Here is a 16,975-nt window from a genome sequence, read left to right as displayed (position 1 = left end):
CCAAGTGTTAAATCGATGATTCGAATCGTGCCATGACCTTTTTCATTATGAACTTCGTGAAAAGAATAAAGTAGATTAAATAACCATGGCCATTCAGCACAAGATCTTGCGTCTAGTGGCGAGGACAATGGTCTCATAAGTGGTAAATCGATGGTTCGAATCCTACCATAACCGTTTTTCATTATGAACTTCGTGGAAAGGGTAAAGTAAACTAAATAACCATAGCCATCCAGCACAAGACCTTGTGGTCTAGTGGCGAAGACGATGGTCTCCCAAGTGTTAAATCGATGGTTCAAACCCTACCATAACCGTTTTCATTATGAACTTCCTGAAAAGGATAAAGTAAATTAAATAACCATAACTGTTCAGCAGAAGACCTTGTGGTCTAGTGGCGAAAACAATGGTCTCCCAAGTGTTAAATCGATGGTTCGAATCCTACGATAACAGTTTTTCATTATGAACTTCTTGAAAACGATAAAGTAGATAAAATAAACATAGCCGTTCTCCCGAAGAACTTGTGGTCTAGTGACTAAGAAAATTTTCTCCCAAGTGTTAAATCGATGTTTCGGATCCTGCCAAAACCATTTTTTATTATGAACATCGTGAAACGATAAAGTAAACTAAATAACCATGGTCATCCAGCACAAGACCTTGCGGTCTAGTGGTGAAGACGATGGTCTCCGAAGTGTTAAATCGATGGGACGAATCCTACCATAACCGTTTTTCATTATGAACTTCGTGAAAAGGATAAAGTAAATTAAATAACCATAACCGTGCAGCACAAGACCTTGTGGCCTAGTGGCGAAGACAATGGTCTCCCAAGTGTTAAATCGATGTTTCGAATCCTGCCAAAAGCTTTCTTTTTTTTATTATGAACTTCGTAAAAGGAGAAAGTAAACTAAATAACCATGGCCATCCAGCACATGACCTTGTAGTCGAGTGGCGAGGAGGATGGTCTCCCAAGTGGTAAATCGATGGTTCGAATCCTAACATAACTGTTTTTCATTATGAACTTCGTGAAAGGAATAAAGTAAATTAAATAACCATGGCTGTTCAGCACAAGATCTTGCATTCTAGTGGCTAAGTGAATTGTCTCCCAAGTGTTAAATCGATGATTCGAATCCTACCATAACCTTTTTTCATTATGAACTTCGTGAAAAGGATAAAGCAAATTAAATAACCATAACCGCTCAGCAAAAGATCTTGCAGCCTACTGGCGAAGACAATCGTCTCCAAAGTAGTAAATCGATGGTTAGAATCCTGCCATGACTTTTTCATTATGAACTTCGTGAAAAGAATAAAGTAAATTAAATAACCATCGCCGTTCAGCAAAAGACCTTGCAGTCTAATGGCTAATACAACTGTCTTTTAAGTGGTAAATCGATGTTTCGAATCCTGCCAAAACCATTTTTTATTATGAACTTCGAAAAAGGGTAAAGTAAACTAAATTACCATGGCCGTCAAGTACAAGACCTTGTGGTCTAGTGGCGAAGACGATGGTCTCCCAAGTGTTAAATAAATGGCTCGAATCCTACCATAACCGTTTTCATTATGAACTTCGTGAAAAGGATAAATAAATTAAATAACCATAACCGTTCAGCATAAGACCTTGCAGTCTAATGGTTAAGACAACTGTCTCTTAAGTGGTAAATCGATGTAGTGAAAGGATAAAGTAGACTAAATAACCCGGGTCATCCAGCACAAGACCTTGCGGTCTAGTGGCGAAGACGATGGTCTCCCAAGTGTTAAGTCGATGGTTCGAATCGTACCATAACCGTTTTCATTATGAACTTCTTAAAAGGATAAAGTAAACTAAATAACCATGGCCATCCAGCACAAGATCTTGCGTCTAGTGGCGAGGACAATGGTCTCATAAGTGGCAAATCGATGGTCGAATCCTACCATAACCGTTTTTCATTATGAACTTCGTGAGAACGGTAAAATAGATCAAATAAACATAGCCGTTCACCCGAAGAACTTGTGGTCTTGTGGCAAAGACAATTTTCTCCCAACTGTTAAATCGATGTTTCGAATCCCGCCAAAACTATTTTTTATTATGAACTTCGTGAAAGGATAAAGTAGACTAAATAACCAGGGTCATCCAGCACAAGATCTGGTGGTCTAATGGCGAAAACAATGGTCTCCCAAGTGTTAAATCGATGGTTCGAACCCTACCTTAACCTTTTCTCATTATGAACTTCGTGAAAACGATAAAGTAGATCAAATAAACATAGCCGTTCCCCCGAAGAACTTGTGGTCTAGTGGCTAAGAAAATTTTCCCCCAAGTGTTAAATCGATGTTTCGGATCCTGCCAAAACCATTTTTTATTATGAACTTCGTGAAAGGATAAAGTAAACTAAATAACCATGGTCATCCAGCACAAGACCTTGCAGTCTAGAGGCGAAGATGATGGTCTCCCAAGTCTTAAATCGATGGTTCGAATTCTACCATAACCGTTTTCATTATGAACTTCGTTAAAAGGATAAAGTAAATTAAATAACCATAACCGTTCAGCACAAGATCTTGCGGTCTAGTGGCGAGGGCGATGGTCTCCCAAGTGGTAAATCGATGGTTCGAATCCTACCATAACCGTTTTTCATTATGAACTTCGTGGAAAGGGTAAAGTAAACTAAATAACCATGGTCATCCAGCACAAGACCTTGCGGTCTAGAGGCGAAAACGATGGTCTCCAAAGTGTTAAATCGATGGTTCGAATCGTACCATAACCGTTTTCATTATGAACTTCGTAAAAGGATAAAGTAAACTAAATAACCATGGCCATCCAGCACAAGATCTTGCAGTCTAGTGGCGAGGGCAATGGTCTCAGAAGTGGTAAATCGATGGTTCGAATCCTACCATAACCATTTTTTATTATGAGCTTCGTGAAAGGATAAAGTAAACTAAATAACCATGGTCATCCAGCACAAGACCTTGCGGTCTAGAGGCGAAGACGATGGTCTCCCAAGTGTTAAATCGATGGTTCGAATCCTACCATAACCCTTTTTCATTATGAACTTCGTTAAAACAGTAAAGTAGATCAAATAAACATAGCCGTTCACCCAAAGAACTTGTGGTCAAGTGGCTAAGACAATTTTCTCCCAAGTGTTAAATCGATGTTTCGAATCCTGCCAAAACTATTTTTTATTATGAACTTCGTGAAAGGATAAAGTAGACTAAATAACCAGGGTCATTCAGCACAAGACCTTGCGGTCTAGTGGCGAAGACGATGGTCTCCCAAGTGTTAAATCGATGGGTCGAATCCTGCCAAAAGCTTTTTTTATTATGAACTTCGTAAAAGGATAAAGAAAACTAAATAACCATGGCCATCCAGCACAAGACCTTGTAGTCGATGGTCTCCCAAGTGGTAAATCGATGGTGCGAATCCTACCATAACCGTTTTTCATTATGAACTTCGTGAAAAGGATAAAGTAAATTAAATAACCATAACCGTTCAGCACAAGACCTTGTGGTCTAGTGGCGAAAACAATGGTCTCCGAAGTGTTAAATCGATGGTTCGAATCCTACCATAACCGTTTTTCATTATGAACTTTGTGAAAAGGATAAAATAAATTAAATGACCATGGGCGTTCAGCTCCAGATCTTGTAGTCTATGTGATATATATATTGAATATTTAATTAGGCTGTAAGGTATAAATATGCATGCGTAATTAGCAGCGTTGTTGGCTTGCTGGATGATGCTGTAACATAGAATAAAACAGAGAATAAAACATTTTATGAAGACTAGATCAATCTGTATCAATCCGTATCAGAGACAAGGCATATACACTACAATTGGGCTCACTGAGGAGAAAGTCAGGGCTGTGGTGAATGCTACGGAGCCGAAAACAGCCTCTGAAGTTCGGAGTTTTATTGGTCTGGTAAATTTCTGTAGTCTGTTCATTCCAGATTTAGCTATAACGGCTGAACCCCTGCGGAAGTTAACCAGGACAACTACACCTTTTGTTTGTGGAAATGAACAGAATAAGGTGTTTCAAGAGCTTAAGAATACGATGTCTACCGCTGATTCATTGGCTTTTTTTGATAAAGATGCAGAAACGTCGATAATCTCAGATGCTAGTCCTGTTGGTCTTGGTGCAGTGCTTGTGCAAAAGCAACAAAATGTAATGAAGTTTGTGGCATATGCTAGTAGATGTCTTTCTGACATGGAAAGGCGGTATTCTCAGACGCAGAAAGAAGCATTAAGTATAGTATGGGCTTGTGAGCGTTTTCATGTGTATTTGTTCGGGATTCACTTTGAGGTTTTGAAAGACCATAAACCATTAGAAGTGATTTATTCCAAAACCCATAGGCCCTCTGCACGAGTCGAAACGTGGGTTCTGAGATTGCAGAATTATGATTTTACTGTTAAGTATCTTCCAGGTCCAGAAAACATCGCGGACACGTTGTCTCGGAAACAGTTGTTGAAGAAATCGAGTCCAGCGGTCGTGACTGTGAAGTTTCGCGTCAAAACGGATAGCTATTGCCTAAACCAAGAAGGCAGTGTTGGCCTCCTAAACGTTTTAGTGATTATTTACTATATAAGTAATTCGTAGTACTTTATGATACCTTATAGTATTATATATATATATATATATATATATATATATATATATATATATATATATATATATATATATATATATATATATATATATATATATATATATATATATATATATATATATATATATATATTGAAGTTTTAGAAACAGTAGAATTAAGCGAACATTATCATGTATACAAAGTGCGAAAACCTATGGAAAAATCATTTAAAATCTGTTTCTAAAAAGTGTTTGCAACATTTCTTCCATAGCATGTTACTAGCCTTATTGGTGCCACTGGGTTATATGTAAATGTTAAATATGATACTGATTTAATGAATATTTAAACAGTAAAGATATACTCTATAGATATGTAAATATATAATCTAGTACAATGTAATTAAAAAAAAACAACTTATCTCCAATATTAAACATCACAACGAGTAAATCCTCTTGGCATAAATTTTAAGTTCCAAAAACAACAATGGTATGTGCAGTTGCAAGCAAACTGCGTGTTTGCACCGACTATAACCATCATGTGAATGATTGTACAGTATAATATAAAACAAAATATTTACGAAGGAAATAAGAAATTTATGTAATGTGATTATATAAATAGACTATTAAGGCAAGGTGTTCCCCCAAGGGGATACGCCTTGCCGACGATAATTAAGAATCTTATATTATGGGCTTTGCGTCTTATCTAAAAGACCGACAGGTAATTGATGGCACGCAATATGGGAAAGGTGGTCAATGGCCAGCAGCAAATCGAAAACTAACAAAGACCGAATACCCAAACCATAAACGGTCAGTTTAAGCGTGACATCGCGAAAGACAGATCTCCTTTAAAGTTGAAAGGTATTTACAGAAGTGTTCTACTTGTTTTTCTATATATTTATATATTGATATACATATAGATAGTAGCTACGAATACACAATGGTACCCCCAAAAGTTTTGGTCCTGGGACACTCATTTGTTCGTCGCCTACAGTGCGACCTGAAACATAAACGGGATATTCGCATGTGCCCAACCTTTAAACTCAAGGGCACAGCGAGAGTTTCTCTACACGGTATAGGGGGTAGAACAGTGAAGAAAATTCGCAAATTTGATTTAGGCGTAGTTTCTCGGTGTGCCCCAGATATTGTTATTCTGGAGATAGGCACGAACGATTTGTCCTCCTTAAGGCCCGAAACAGTCGGGTCACGCATTGACGACTTGGTTGCTTTATTGCTGGATCAATATCACGTAAAATTGGTATGCGCATGCATGATTTCCCCGCGAAAGAACAACCCTCTTTTTGAAAAGCAGCGTTTAATGCTGAACAATTATCTACAGGTAGTTTTAGAGAAGGTCCCGAGAGTGTTTTTATGGACACACAATGGCTTTATACGACCTTCCGTGACACCATTTCTACCTGACGGGGTCCATTTTAATCGAATCGGGCAATATAAATTATACCGAAGTTATCGGGGGGCCATTCTTCAAGCAATTAAAATGTTATAAAATTCTCTATCTATATATATATATATATATATATATATATATATATATATATATATATATATATATATATATATATATAGATGATGATATTATATCCAATATAATATTTCGTTGTCCGTACTTGAACAAAGAGTGCTCAATATCGAGGTGTGATAGAGCAATATATTTATATTTATATTTAATCTTAAAATATTTTCATCGCTACACTGTGTTTCACGCTTAAAAGCGATCTTCAGGCGAATGGATACTATGATTTTCAATCTCAAACCTCAATCTCAAACCACAACCACCGTGTGTTACAAAGACGAAACGAACCATCCAGCGAAAGAAACTGCAACTGTCGAGTCAAAGAAGAATGTCCATTATCAGGAAAATGCTTGTCAGAGAGCGTGGTTTACAAAGCTGAAATTACGCCAACCGACGACGGCGATACGAAAGAATATGTTGGAATGACAGCAGGAAGCTTCAAGAACCGTTTCTCTAACCACAAAAAGTCATTCAACAACGCGCGCTACTCGACAGAAACGGAACTTTCGAAGTATGTTTGGATATTGAAAGAAAGCGAGAGACAATTCTCTATCAAGTGGTCCCTTTTAAAGCAAGTCCCGGCGTGTAGAGCTGGTGGAAAAAGATGTAATCTGTGTTTGGAGGAGAAACTTCATATCCTTGAATTGAGCAAAGACAGAGCGTTGAATAAACGATCGGAATTGTTTGCGAAGTGTAGACACCGCAATAAATTCAGCGCGCAAAAATTCAAAATCGCAAACGCACGCGCAAGTCATCTCAACGCGTCAGCAAACCGTTAGTTATAAAATCATAGTATCCATTCGCCTGAAGATCGCTTTTAAGCGTGAAACACAGTGTAGCGATGAAAATATTTTAAGATTAAATATAAATATAAATATATATATATATATATATATATATATATATATATATATATATATATAACAAGCTGTCGTACATTACATTTATTTTTATAATATAACCTTGACATTTGACAAAGTTTACTCGTGATTACTTCTTAAATACCGCTTTAGCGCCTTTATCTATTATATCTTTATCTTTTATCTATATGAGAGTTCTCACACTGTTTGTGAGTTTTGTTGGCCATATGATGAACGGTGCGGCGATCTTCTGATCTGCCATGTTCATCCTGCTGACGTTTGATTTTGTCTTTATCTCTCATCTATATGAGAGGTCTCACACTTTTTGTGAGTTTTTTGTTGGCCATAGGGTAAATGATGCGGCGATCTTCGGATCTGCCATGTTCATCCTGCTGACGTTTGATTTTGTCTTTATCTCTCATCTGTATGAGTGTTCTCACACTTTTTGTGAGTTTTGTTGGCCACAGGGTGAACGGTGCGGCGATCTTCGGATCTGCCATGTTCATCCTGCTGACGTTTGATTTTCTAATCATTCTTTCACAAGTTCCAATTTTCAATTACGACAAATAACGGACGAATCCTCACTATTGAATGTTCGCCATTACGGGGGAAAGTTTTATTTCTCTAAAAGCTTTACTATCTAAAAACTCATTACGCCATAAGTATCTATTTCTGCTTTTAAAGTTTTATTTCTTAGAATGCCACCCGTACGTCGTTCTAAGCGTGTCGCCGCTCCATCAGCCGTTTTTGCGAGAGTCTGTTCAGAACCAACCAACAACATCTCGTCGAACTCGAAGTTCGTCCAATGCTGTATCTGTTGGTGCCGCCCCGTCAACGTCAACTGTGCCCGTGAGTCAAGCGACTTTGCCCTCTCTTTCGAGTGAGCTTATCTCAACGCTGGTGTCTTCGGTTACCGAGGCAGTCACGCAAAATCTAGCTGGTTTCTTACCAACCTCTGCGTCTTCCACATCCACAATGGCGTCTGCCCCAACGGATTCTACCTCCGGAATCGAAATCTCAAACCAGGGTCCCAATGCAGATTCTCTGGTCAACGACGCGCTCACGTCCATACAAGAAAACCTTACAGGTCAGACCACTCCTTTTTCTCTTCAATGTTCAAGTGTCCCGGGTCCACGGGAATCGTTCCACTCTGCCGCTTTGCCTCTTGATTCGCGGATTCCGGATAAAATAAAGCTTAAAATATGGAATGAGGAGTTTGTCGATATAAGTACTTTGTCAGGTGGCCCAGACGCGGCCGCTAAATACGAGATTAGTGTACGTACCTCTGACAACGGTCAACCTGCTTCTCTTCTCCTTGAGCCGACTGCGAAATCCAAAAGGGTCAAAACTATTAGCGATTGGCTTCGTTCGTTTCATATTTTTGTTTCCATTTATACACAACGGTACCCCCATGAGTCCCCCGCGCTCATGAAATATTGTCAAATCATCCAGGATTTGGCCAATAGGGGTCATAATTGGTTTTACTACGATGAGAATTTTCGATTTTTGCGCCAAACACAGGCCACGCGCGTTCCCTGGGCGACTGTTCACTGGGAGTTATGGTTGAAATGTCAATATCCCACTACTTCTAAGCCGAACACGCAAGGCAGCAATCATACGCGCCACCCTTCAAAAGTGTTTGTTCCTCGGGGATATTGTTTTAAGTTTCATCGCGGAACGTTTTGTGCCGGTTGTGATTTCAAGCACATTTGTTTTAAATGCAACGGATCGCACCGTGCCGTGAATTGTAATTTTCATCTCCCACTGATCGATCGCCTAGGCCTATTTCAACAACGTCCGTTGCCAACACCCGTAAAACTTCATAATTTACAAATATTGTTAGAAGGTTATAATCCAAGTAGTGTTGATACACTAATTTCCGGATTTACTTCAGGTTTTCGCATTCATTTCTCTGCCACAGAACAGTCGTTTGAAGCAATAAATTTACGGTCTGCTCTTGACAAACCAGAAGCGGTTGACCAAAAATTAACGAAAGAGTTAGAGGCATCTCGCCTTGCTGGGCCATTTAATTATCCGCCCTTTCCAAATTTTCGTGTTTCGCCTTTGGGCCTGGTTCCTAAAAAACAACCGGGTGATTTTCGCATGATTCATCATTTATCGTTTCCAAAGGCAGCATCGGTTAATGATGGTATATCCGATTTCGAAACATCTGTGCGGTACGCTATCGTTGACGACGCTATTCAACTTATTAAAAAAGCGGGCCGGGGTTGTTTCCTTGCGAAAACAGATATAAAAAATGCTTTTCGAATCATTCCTATCAGCCCAGCGGATTATCACCTCTTTGGCATAAAATGGCGGTGTTTGTATTATTACGACCGGGCAATGCCAATGGGTTGCTCCAGTTCGTGTCGCACTTTTGAGATTTTTAGTACGGCTATCGAATGGATCGCTAGGGAAAGGCTTAACATCGGCAAACTCCTTCATTTGCTCAAAGACTTCCTGTTTGTTGCACCGGATTATTCTGCTTGTAAAACAAACTTACAAGTATTCATTGCTCTTTGTGATTTCATTGGCGTGCCTATAGCACCGGGAAAAACCATGGGTCCCTCAACAACCTTAACGTTCGCTGGGATTGAATTAGATACAATACAATTCCAGGCCCGATTGCCGATGGATAAAATCGAGAAATGTGTTCAATCTATCGCACGCTTTTTAATTCGTAAAAAGGTTACACTCAAAGAACTTCAGTCCTTAATTGGATTACTTAATTTCGCATGTTCCGTCATTATGCCAGGTCGCGCATTCCTGCGACGCTTAATTGATCTAACGCATGGCATTTCACACCCTCATTTCTTTATTCGCTTAACGCAAAGTGTGAAACATGATTTTCGTGTCTGGCAAACGGTTCTGTCGAATTTCAACGGCAAATCATTCTTTTTGCACAACCATTGGCGTAATAACTCCCATTTGAATTTATATACTGACGCTTCGGGTAGTATTGGTTTTGGGGCCCTGTTTGGTTGCGACTGGTGCTATGGCGCATGGCCAACTGACTGGCGGAGTTACAATATTGCCGTTCTAGAGCTATATCCGATTGTCCTCAGCCTGTGTTTATGGGGATCAAAAATGCACAATCATTGTATTTGGTTTCTCAGGGATAATGAAGCTTTGGTGTCTGTTATTAATAAGCAAACATCAAAGGATTCTTATATCATGACACTCGTTCGCCGGATGGTTTTAGTTTGTTTAGAATACAATATTTTATTCAAAGCAAAGCATATACCGGGTAAACAAAATGTCCTAGCTGATTGTTTGTCTCGTTTACAGCTCCAAAAATTTTCACAATTGGCGCCGGCCGACATGCATCGAGCTCCAACGCCTATTCCCTTTCACCTGCTGCCGGAAAATTGGCGACTATAGTTTCTCAATTAGCTCAAAGTAGCTTGCAACCTTCTTCAGTGCCGACTTATAAACGGGCATGGGCACTTTTTACGCAATTTCATGTGGCAATTTTTAATGAGGGATCGTTCACTTTGCCTTTGTCGCCCTCAGTCGGTGCGTTATTCATAGCGTACTTATTTGACCTCAAGTACGCCTCTTCAACAGTTAACACTTATGTATCTGCACTTGGTTATACTCATCGCATGTCCGATCTACCGGATCCAACGAGAGTTTTCTACGTAACGCAAATCTTAAAGGGGTATGGTAAGAAAGGCTTCCGCTTAGATAGTAGGTTGCCTATAACTTTACCAATTCTCAATCGTCTTATTGAGGCTGCGCCTCATATTGCTGGGTCACCGTACCAAATATGTCAATTCCGGGCAATGTGCTCTTTAGCATTTTTCGCGTTCCTGAGAATTGGAGAAATAACTAAGAAGTCAAATAACCAACCCCTTCAATTGCGACAACTCTCCAAAATATCTCCCGATGATGGCCGGGTTGCAGGCATAAGGTTGACTTTCGAGGACTTCAAGCACAATTATAACAGTAGACCTTTTAGTTTGGAAATTTACAGGCAAACGGCATGCTGTCCTGTTCGCTTATTAGAGGAGTACATGATTTTGCGAGGTACCCAGCCCGGAGCTATTTTTCTATCACAACTGGGCATTCCAGTCTGGTGTGACGAGTTTGCCAATCTTCTTAAAAAGGCTTTCCGCTTCTGTGGACTCGATACTTCCAAATATAAGTCTCATTCATTTCGAATAGGCGCCGCTTCCCACGCAGCTGAACACGGGCACTCTGATGCCCAAATTTGCCCATGTTCGTTTATACGGTCGCGCAGACCGCTGATCCTGTATTAATGTATTACGAAACTTTCTGAAACTTTCTGCATGCATCCCTTTCCTTGGGCTGCGGTCAACTTGCTTTGCTTCGTTGTTTTGGCGGTAATTTGCCTCCACCCTTTTCTGAGCGTAACTATTTGGAATTTTAATGCAATGTATTAATAAATATCGTTTTGTTTAACAGAAATAAAGCGGCTAGGAGAACCATTACTCCTAGCCAAAATTATCCCAAAACGGCGTAAAATTTAATGTGTCATTATTAATGCTCAGAAAACTGAGGTGCAGAAAGAGTATGCAAAATTCATGCCTGGCAATATATCTATGCGTAAATAAATCACATTACATAAAACAAAATATTTACGAAGGAAATAAGAAATTTATGTAATGTGATTTTATAAATAGACTATTAAGGCAAGGTGTACCCCCAAGGGGATACGCCTTGCCGACGATAATTAAAAATCTTATATTATGGGCTTTGCGTCCTATCTAAAAGACCGACAGGTAATGGATGGCACGCAATATGGGAAAGGTGGTCAATGGCCAGCAGCAAATCGAAAACTAACAAAGACCGAATACCTAAATTATAAACGGTCAGTTTAAGCGTGACATCGCGAAAGACAGATCTCCTTTAAAGTTGAACCCACCTCCTCCCCAAAGCCTCCGCTAACAATTATGTACATTGGACGATTTACCGTAGCTGATATATATAGAGAGAGGAACGTTATATCTCAATTAGTGATGGTCGTAGGCCGTATCTACAGGTGCTGGCGGTAATTTGCCTCCACCCTTTTCTGAGCGTAACTATTTGGAATTTTAATGCAATGTATTAATAAATATCGTTTTGTTTAACAGAAATAAAGCGGCTACGTGAACCATTACTCCTAGCCAAAATTATCCCAAACGGCGTAAAATTTAATGTGTCATTATTGATGCTCAGAAAACTGAGCTGCGGAAAGGGTATGCAAAATTCATGCCTGGCAATATATCTATGCGTAAATAAATCACATTACATAAAGGCCTAGAGTTGGAAGTGGAAGCACTGCATGTTTACGCTTTTCAGTCCCTGTATAATTTATAACCTAATTTCATGTAAATCAAGCCAAATCCATAATACATGCACACAGCAAAATCGTGAGTCTTATTTTAAGAAAAAAAATACAAACAAGTAAAATTGTTCTTGTCAGTATAGTAAGAATATTATTCTTGGCAAGAATCCAGGCAAGAATATTATTCTTACCTGGAATCTCATTTTAAGAAAAACAATTCTTGCAACAAGAATTTTCTAAAAAAAAATACTCGTTTTAAGTAACACATTGCTTGAAATAAGCAAAATTATTATTGTATATTAAGGAACCTACTCACACAATTCTTACCTAGAATGTTACAAATAAGAAAAAAACTACTTAAAACAAGAATAATTTTACTTATAATAAGTACAAAATTTTTAGACAAAAGAAAACATTTCTAGTAATTAAGTTTATTAGCTGGCTTTGAAACATCACAGATACATTATTCTTATACATTATTTTAGTTCAAAATATTAAAACTACTTATTTAGTGGCCATACTAAATATATAAATGCCATACGTTTACATCTGACAGAAATAGTTTTTTCAAAGTACTGCTAGGTTTGTGCAATACCTTGCTCAAATAAACAAGTCTTTCAAGGACTTAATTAAAAATTGCCAATTGGCAAGTTTAGGAAAGTATCCGATAGAGCTCAGATAATGAAATTAAGCCCTTGTATGAACCCAGAAGTAGTTGAATAAAAATATTCATGGAAGAAGACAAACACATCTATGCAAACTCACTGCATGTCTTCAATTATTACACATAAGCTAAAGTCATTCATTCCTGAGCAATGTTTCCCTTTGATTATTGACCAGCTGTTCTCACGCTTGGCATTTTTGCATGCGAAATCGCTAGTTTGCCATTCAATATGGCATGCGGTATACCCTCAAAATGTTTGCGCCACGTTCATTTGGGTCAGTGGTGTACCGCCCAAGAATATTTGATTAAGTAAACATGGCGGCTGTTTCAAATGTGAGATTTTCGTTGGAAGAAGTTTTAAGTCAACGAAAACGCCGTTGAACAGCCGTCAAACTCTTTGACAAAAGTTCAGGAGGCAATTGAGAGTTTGGCAGTTGAGCGTGAGTGTAGTAATGCGGAGGCTGTCACGGGGCATGTGTTAAGCAAGTTCAAGCTATGCACTTGCATGCATGGAGAATCTGCCAAGTAATTTTTTCACAACTGTTTCAAGTTTTCACAACTGTTAAGAACCATCTCAAAGCTCTATATTCCTTTTTAACTATAAGAAGGTAATAATCCTTATATAGCTGGATATTGCCTCCAAAATCATAGATTTACGTACTAATATTTTGAAGGCAAACACAGACAATATAGTGAATGTGAACTTCCCTCTAATGACTAGTTTGTCCAGTTGCTTTTCCAGTCAGAAAATCAAAATGCTGCCAGATAGTAAATCAAACAACTCAAATAATTTCAAGAACCAAACACAATTTTTTTTTTTTGCCACAGCCACCGCCAACAATTTGATGAAAAAAACAATTTTCTTCTGCCACCATTTTAAGATAAATAAACAATAATTAAATTTAAAATGTATTGATAGTCCTCTTTTTGATTTTCATGCATGAACAACTAAATGGTACTGCATGACATTGTCTATCATTAGGCTGCAATGGTCCTCTAAGATTCTACATTGAAAAGAAAAATCATCAGCACTTTTTCAGAAAAATATAACTAGAATGCACTAAGATTTTTAACCCTTGGATACTAGTGGATACTTGAATACTAGTGGAGTGCATGGAGCTTTGAAAGAGTTTATACAAATGAGTATGGGTTTACAACACAAGTTTCGTCTTAATATATCTATTTTAAAAATAGAAATCAAACATACATACTTCATGCAAAAATTACAAAACTAATACACTAATAATCAAGATGTGTGCAACATATGCATAGCATATTCCTGTGTGTTTAACATACACAGTTAAGTAAAGTGTTACTGTTCATATTCGTTGTTATATTGTAAATACATTTAGGTTAAGACATTGCAAGTAACCAGAACACTATTCAAAACTAATAGTACTGATCTCAATACTTTGTCAAACTATTATAGTAACCAGTGGCACGCTTTAAAAACGATCAGGTTGATGCAATATTCTATGAACAGGATTATTCAATGTTGTGCGGCCGACATTGTTCAGAGTTGTTATTAAGATGTATTAGCATATTCCAGTGTGCTTACATACACAGTTAGTATGTTACTGTATATTTTACATTTGTACATTATTGTTGGTTAAAGCCCACTTATATAGTGTTGTTATATTGTAAATACATTTGAGACATTGCAACTAATCAGAACAATAATCAAAACTAATAACAGTGCTAAATATTTCTACTTTATAGTAAAATTCTTCATATACACAATGGTGTATGTTTACATAGTCAAATATATTAATAAAATATATTGGACATTAATAAGAAACAATATCACAATCATGACAGGGTATTTGTTTTATGCATCAATTTGGAGTATGACACATGCCATAAATAGAATGAATCATGATAAACATTACTACCAGTCATTAAAACTTATATCAATTCTGCAATCAATCATCAATTATTAATTCACATGTAAAAGACATTAATTATAACACTATTTGAGCTATCCTTGCATATTTTGATTTTACAATCACAAGCTATAAGCATATTAATATATTTGTGAGACATTGTTATGTAGATTAGGTGTTGACAAAGACATGCCGAGATATTCATATGCTAAAAAGTTGCCACAAATCCTTTTTAAAATCCAAATTTGTAAACCCACTAAAGGCCCTTATCTACCCTTACGAAAAATTCCTATAGGATCCTATAAGAATTCGTATAGGAAATCATCAATTTTTATAGGAAATTTCTATAGGATATATTTATATTCCTATTAGATCCTATAGGATATTCATTTTCCTATTAGAATTCCTATAGGATATACATATCCTATGAGTGAATTCCTATAGGATATTATATATTCCTATTAGAATTCCTATAGGATATCATTTTCCTATTAGAATTCCTATAGGAACATATTCCTATGAGAATTCCTATAGGATATTCATTTTCCTATTAAAATTCCTATAGGATATTCATATTCCTAAAAATTCCTATGGACACTAATATTCCTGTTATAATTCCTGTGCATATTTCATAGTAATTCGATTTTAATCCACCCTTGTTTTCCGAAATTTCTGTTCGAAATTACTCATAATAGTAGTCTCACAGCATGTTTTTTGATTGGAATTTCCGGTTTTTCAGGGTAAATAGTGTCACCCATTTTTCTTATTTATAAATCCCCGATTTTGTTATTACTTCAGAGATATTATAAAACAAGTTACTAGTACAGCTAATGTCTGTTAAAAATGTGATGCAGGAAATTTATTAAGTGGATTAAAATCAACCCATCAGGTTTCAAAACATGTCCCGTCCATCTTTTTGACAATTTTATCTGCCTATATAGTGCTTGACGATCTTGTAATACTTACTTATCAAAGGTAATTAAAATAGGTAGAATAGTGGTAAACAACAAAAAACAAACCCAGGTTTGGAAATTTTAATTATCTACCATTCTTCAAAAGTGTTGTACATATATAACATACATAAAATGGAAAACGTGTCGCTAAAAATTACATTACGTACACTACAATATCTCTATTTACATATATTTACATCCTATCTATATCAATTGTCATTGATGTCATAAGGAAGTGGAAAAAAAGTATTTTTTCCCTTCCAATTTCATCAAAATACACTTCTTCCTAATTTGATTGGGATAAATTGCTATTTGTACAGCAGCAGGCTCTACTTCTCTCAGGAAAAAGCTTTCCACATTAAAATCGGGGTCTCTGTACAGCGCTCTACCATGCTCAATCTTTGGTTGAACCAACACAACATTATAAGTACTGCATTTGCAGTATTGCAACTCTTCCATAGTGCATAAACACTCTGGTTTAATTATTAGAAGACCTACAATATACCGTATCTATACTGGCCATGTTTCAAATGCTACATTTCTGTTCACATGTCTCTTTGCTCGAACATAATGTATACTTGAGTACAATTTCTTATCTGCAACAAATCTGGAATACATCAAGCCACAGCGCTTTTTCACTTCAACACCAATCAAATTTTGCACAGCGAGCACTTGTGATGCAGAGAGCTGGATAGCTCTTCCTTTGCCAACACCTCGAACACCTTCTGCTAGGGACACATCGTTGTCAAAAGACTTAACATCTCTCAACTTCTGAAACAGTTGGTAAACAGCGGGGCAACTTTCATCGTTGATGTATTGCTTAGCAAGTACAGGAATCCTTTTGGTAATCACGTATGTCTCTACAATTTGTCTCGGAATATGTTGCGTACCGTGAAACATTTTTTGCAATGTGTGATTGTTCGACTCAAAAATAAACGCTGCAGAAGACCAAAGAGGGCCACAATCTCGAACTGACTGAGCAAGATGGATCAACTGATGCACGTTGAATGTACAATATTCAAGCCATACAATTTCTTCAACTTCAATAACAAACTTTGTTAAACAACCTTCTGCAGAATTGATATCATTTTCCGTGATGGAATCACCAAGGAGAGAGTACACGCCGTAAAAACAACAAGAAGAAATGCTTTAGATGTGTTGATGGAAGTATGCCACGGAGTATAACGAGGACTGTAGAAAATGAAGCCTCTCCACTCTGATGCTTTCCAGTGATTTCTATCACTAATCGACCT

General features: G+C 37.5%; 1 protein-coding gene across 1 annotated transcript; it reads right to left on the bottom strand.

Annotated features, from left to right (window-relative positions):
* Positions 1-8,013: 8,013 nt before the first annotated feature.
* Positions 8,014-8,562, bottom strand: LOC114541931. The gene is made up of 2 exons (XM_028561726.1): positions 8,216-8,562; positions 8,014-8,126 (listed from the first exon to the last, which is right to left on the bottom strand). The coding sequence occupies exons 1-2, from the start codon at positions 8,403-8,405 to the stop codon at positions 8,014-8,016; spliced, it is 303 nt and encodes a 100-aa protein (XP_028417527.1). The 5' UTR covers positions 8,406-8,562.
* Between the last annotated feature and the right edge of the window lie 8,413 nt (positions 8,563-16,975).

Source organism: Dendronephthya gigantea, unplaced genomic scaffold (genome assembly GCF_004324835.1).
Source record: "Dendronephthya gigantea isolate DGI-Jeju-01 unplaced genomic scaffold, DenGig_1.0 000324F, whole genome shotgun sequence".
NCBI lineage: Eukaryota > Metazoa > Cnidaria > Anthozoa > Malacalcyonacea > Nephtheidae > Dendronephthya > Dendronephthya gigantea.
The sequence above is the reverse complement of the archived record's forward strand: the minus strand, read 5'-3'. Positions and strand labels throughout refer to the sequence as shown.

Bases quoted from the DNA above. Each gene is read 5' to 3' on its own strand.
- LOC114541931 (XM_028561726.1), bottom strand. From the start codon at position 8,405: ATGACCCCTATTGGCCAAATCCTGGATGATTTGACAATATTTCATGAG. The intron at 8,127-8,215 runs GTACGTACACTA...CCATATTTTAAG, and splicing joins CAGGTTGACCGTTGTCAGAG to CTTTATTTTATCCGGAATCC.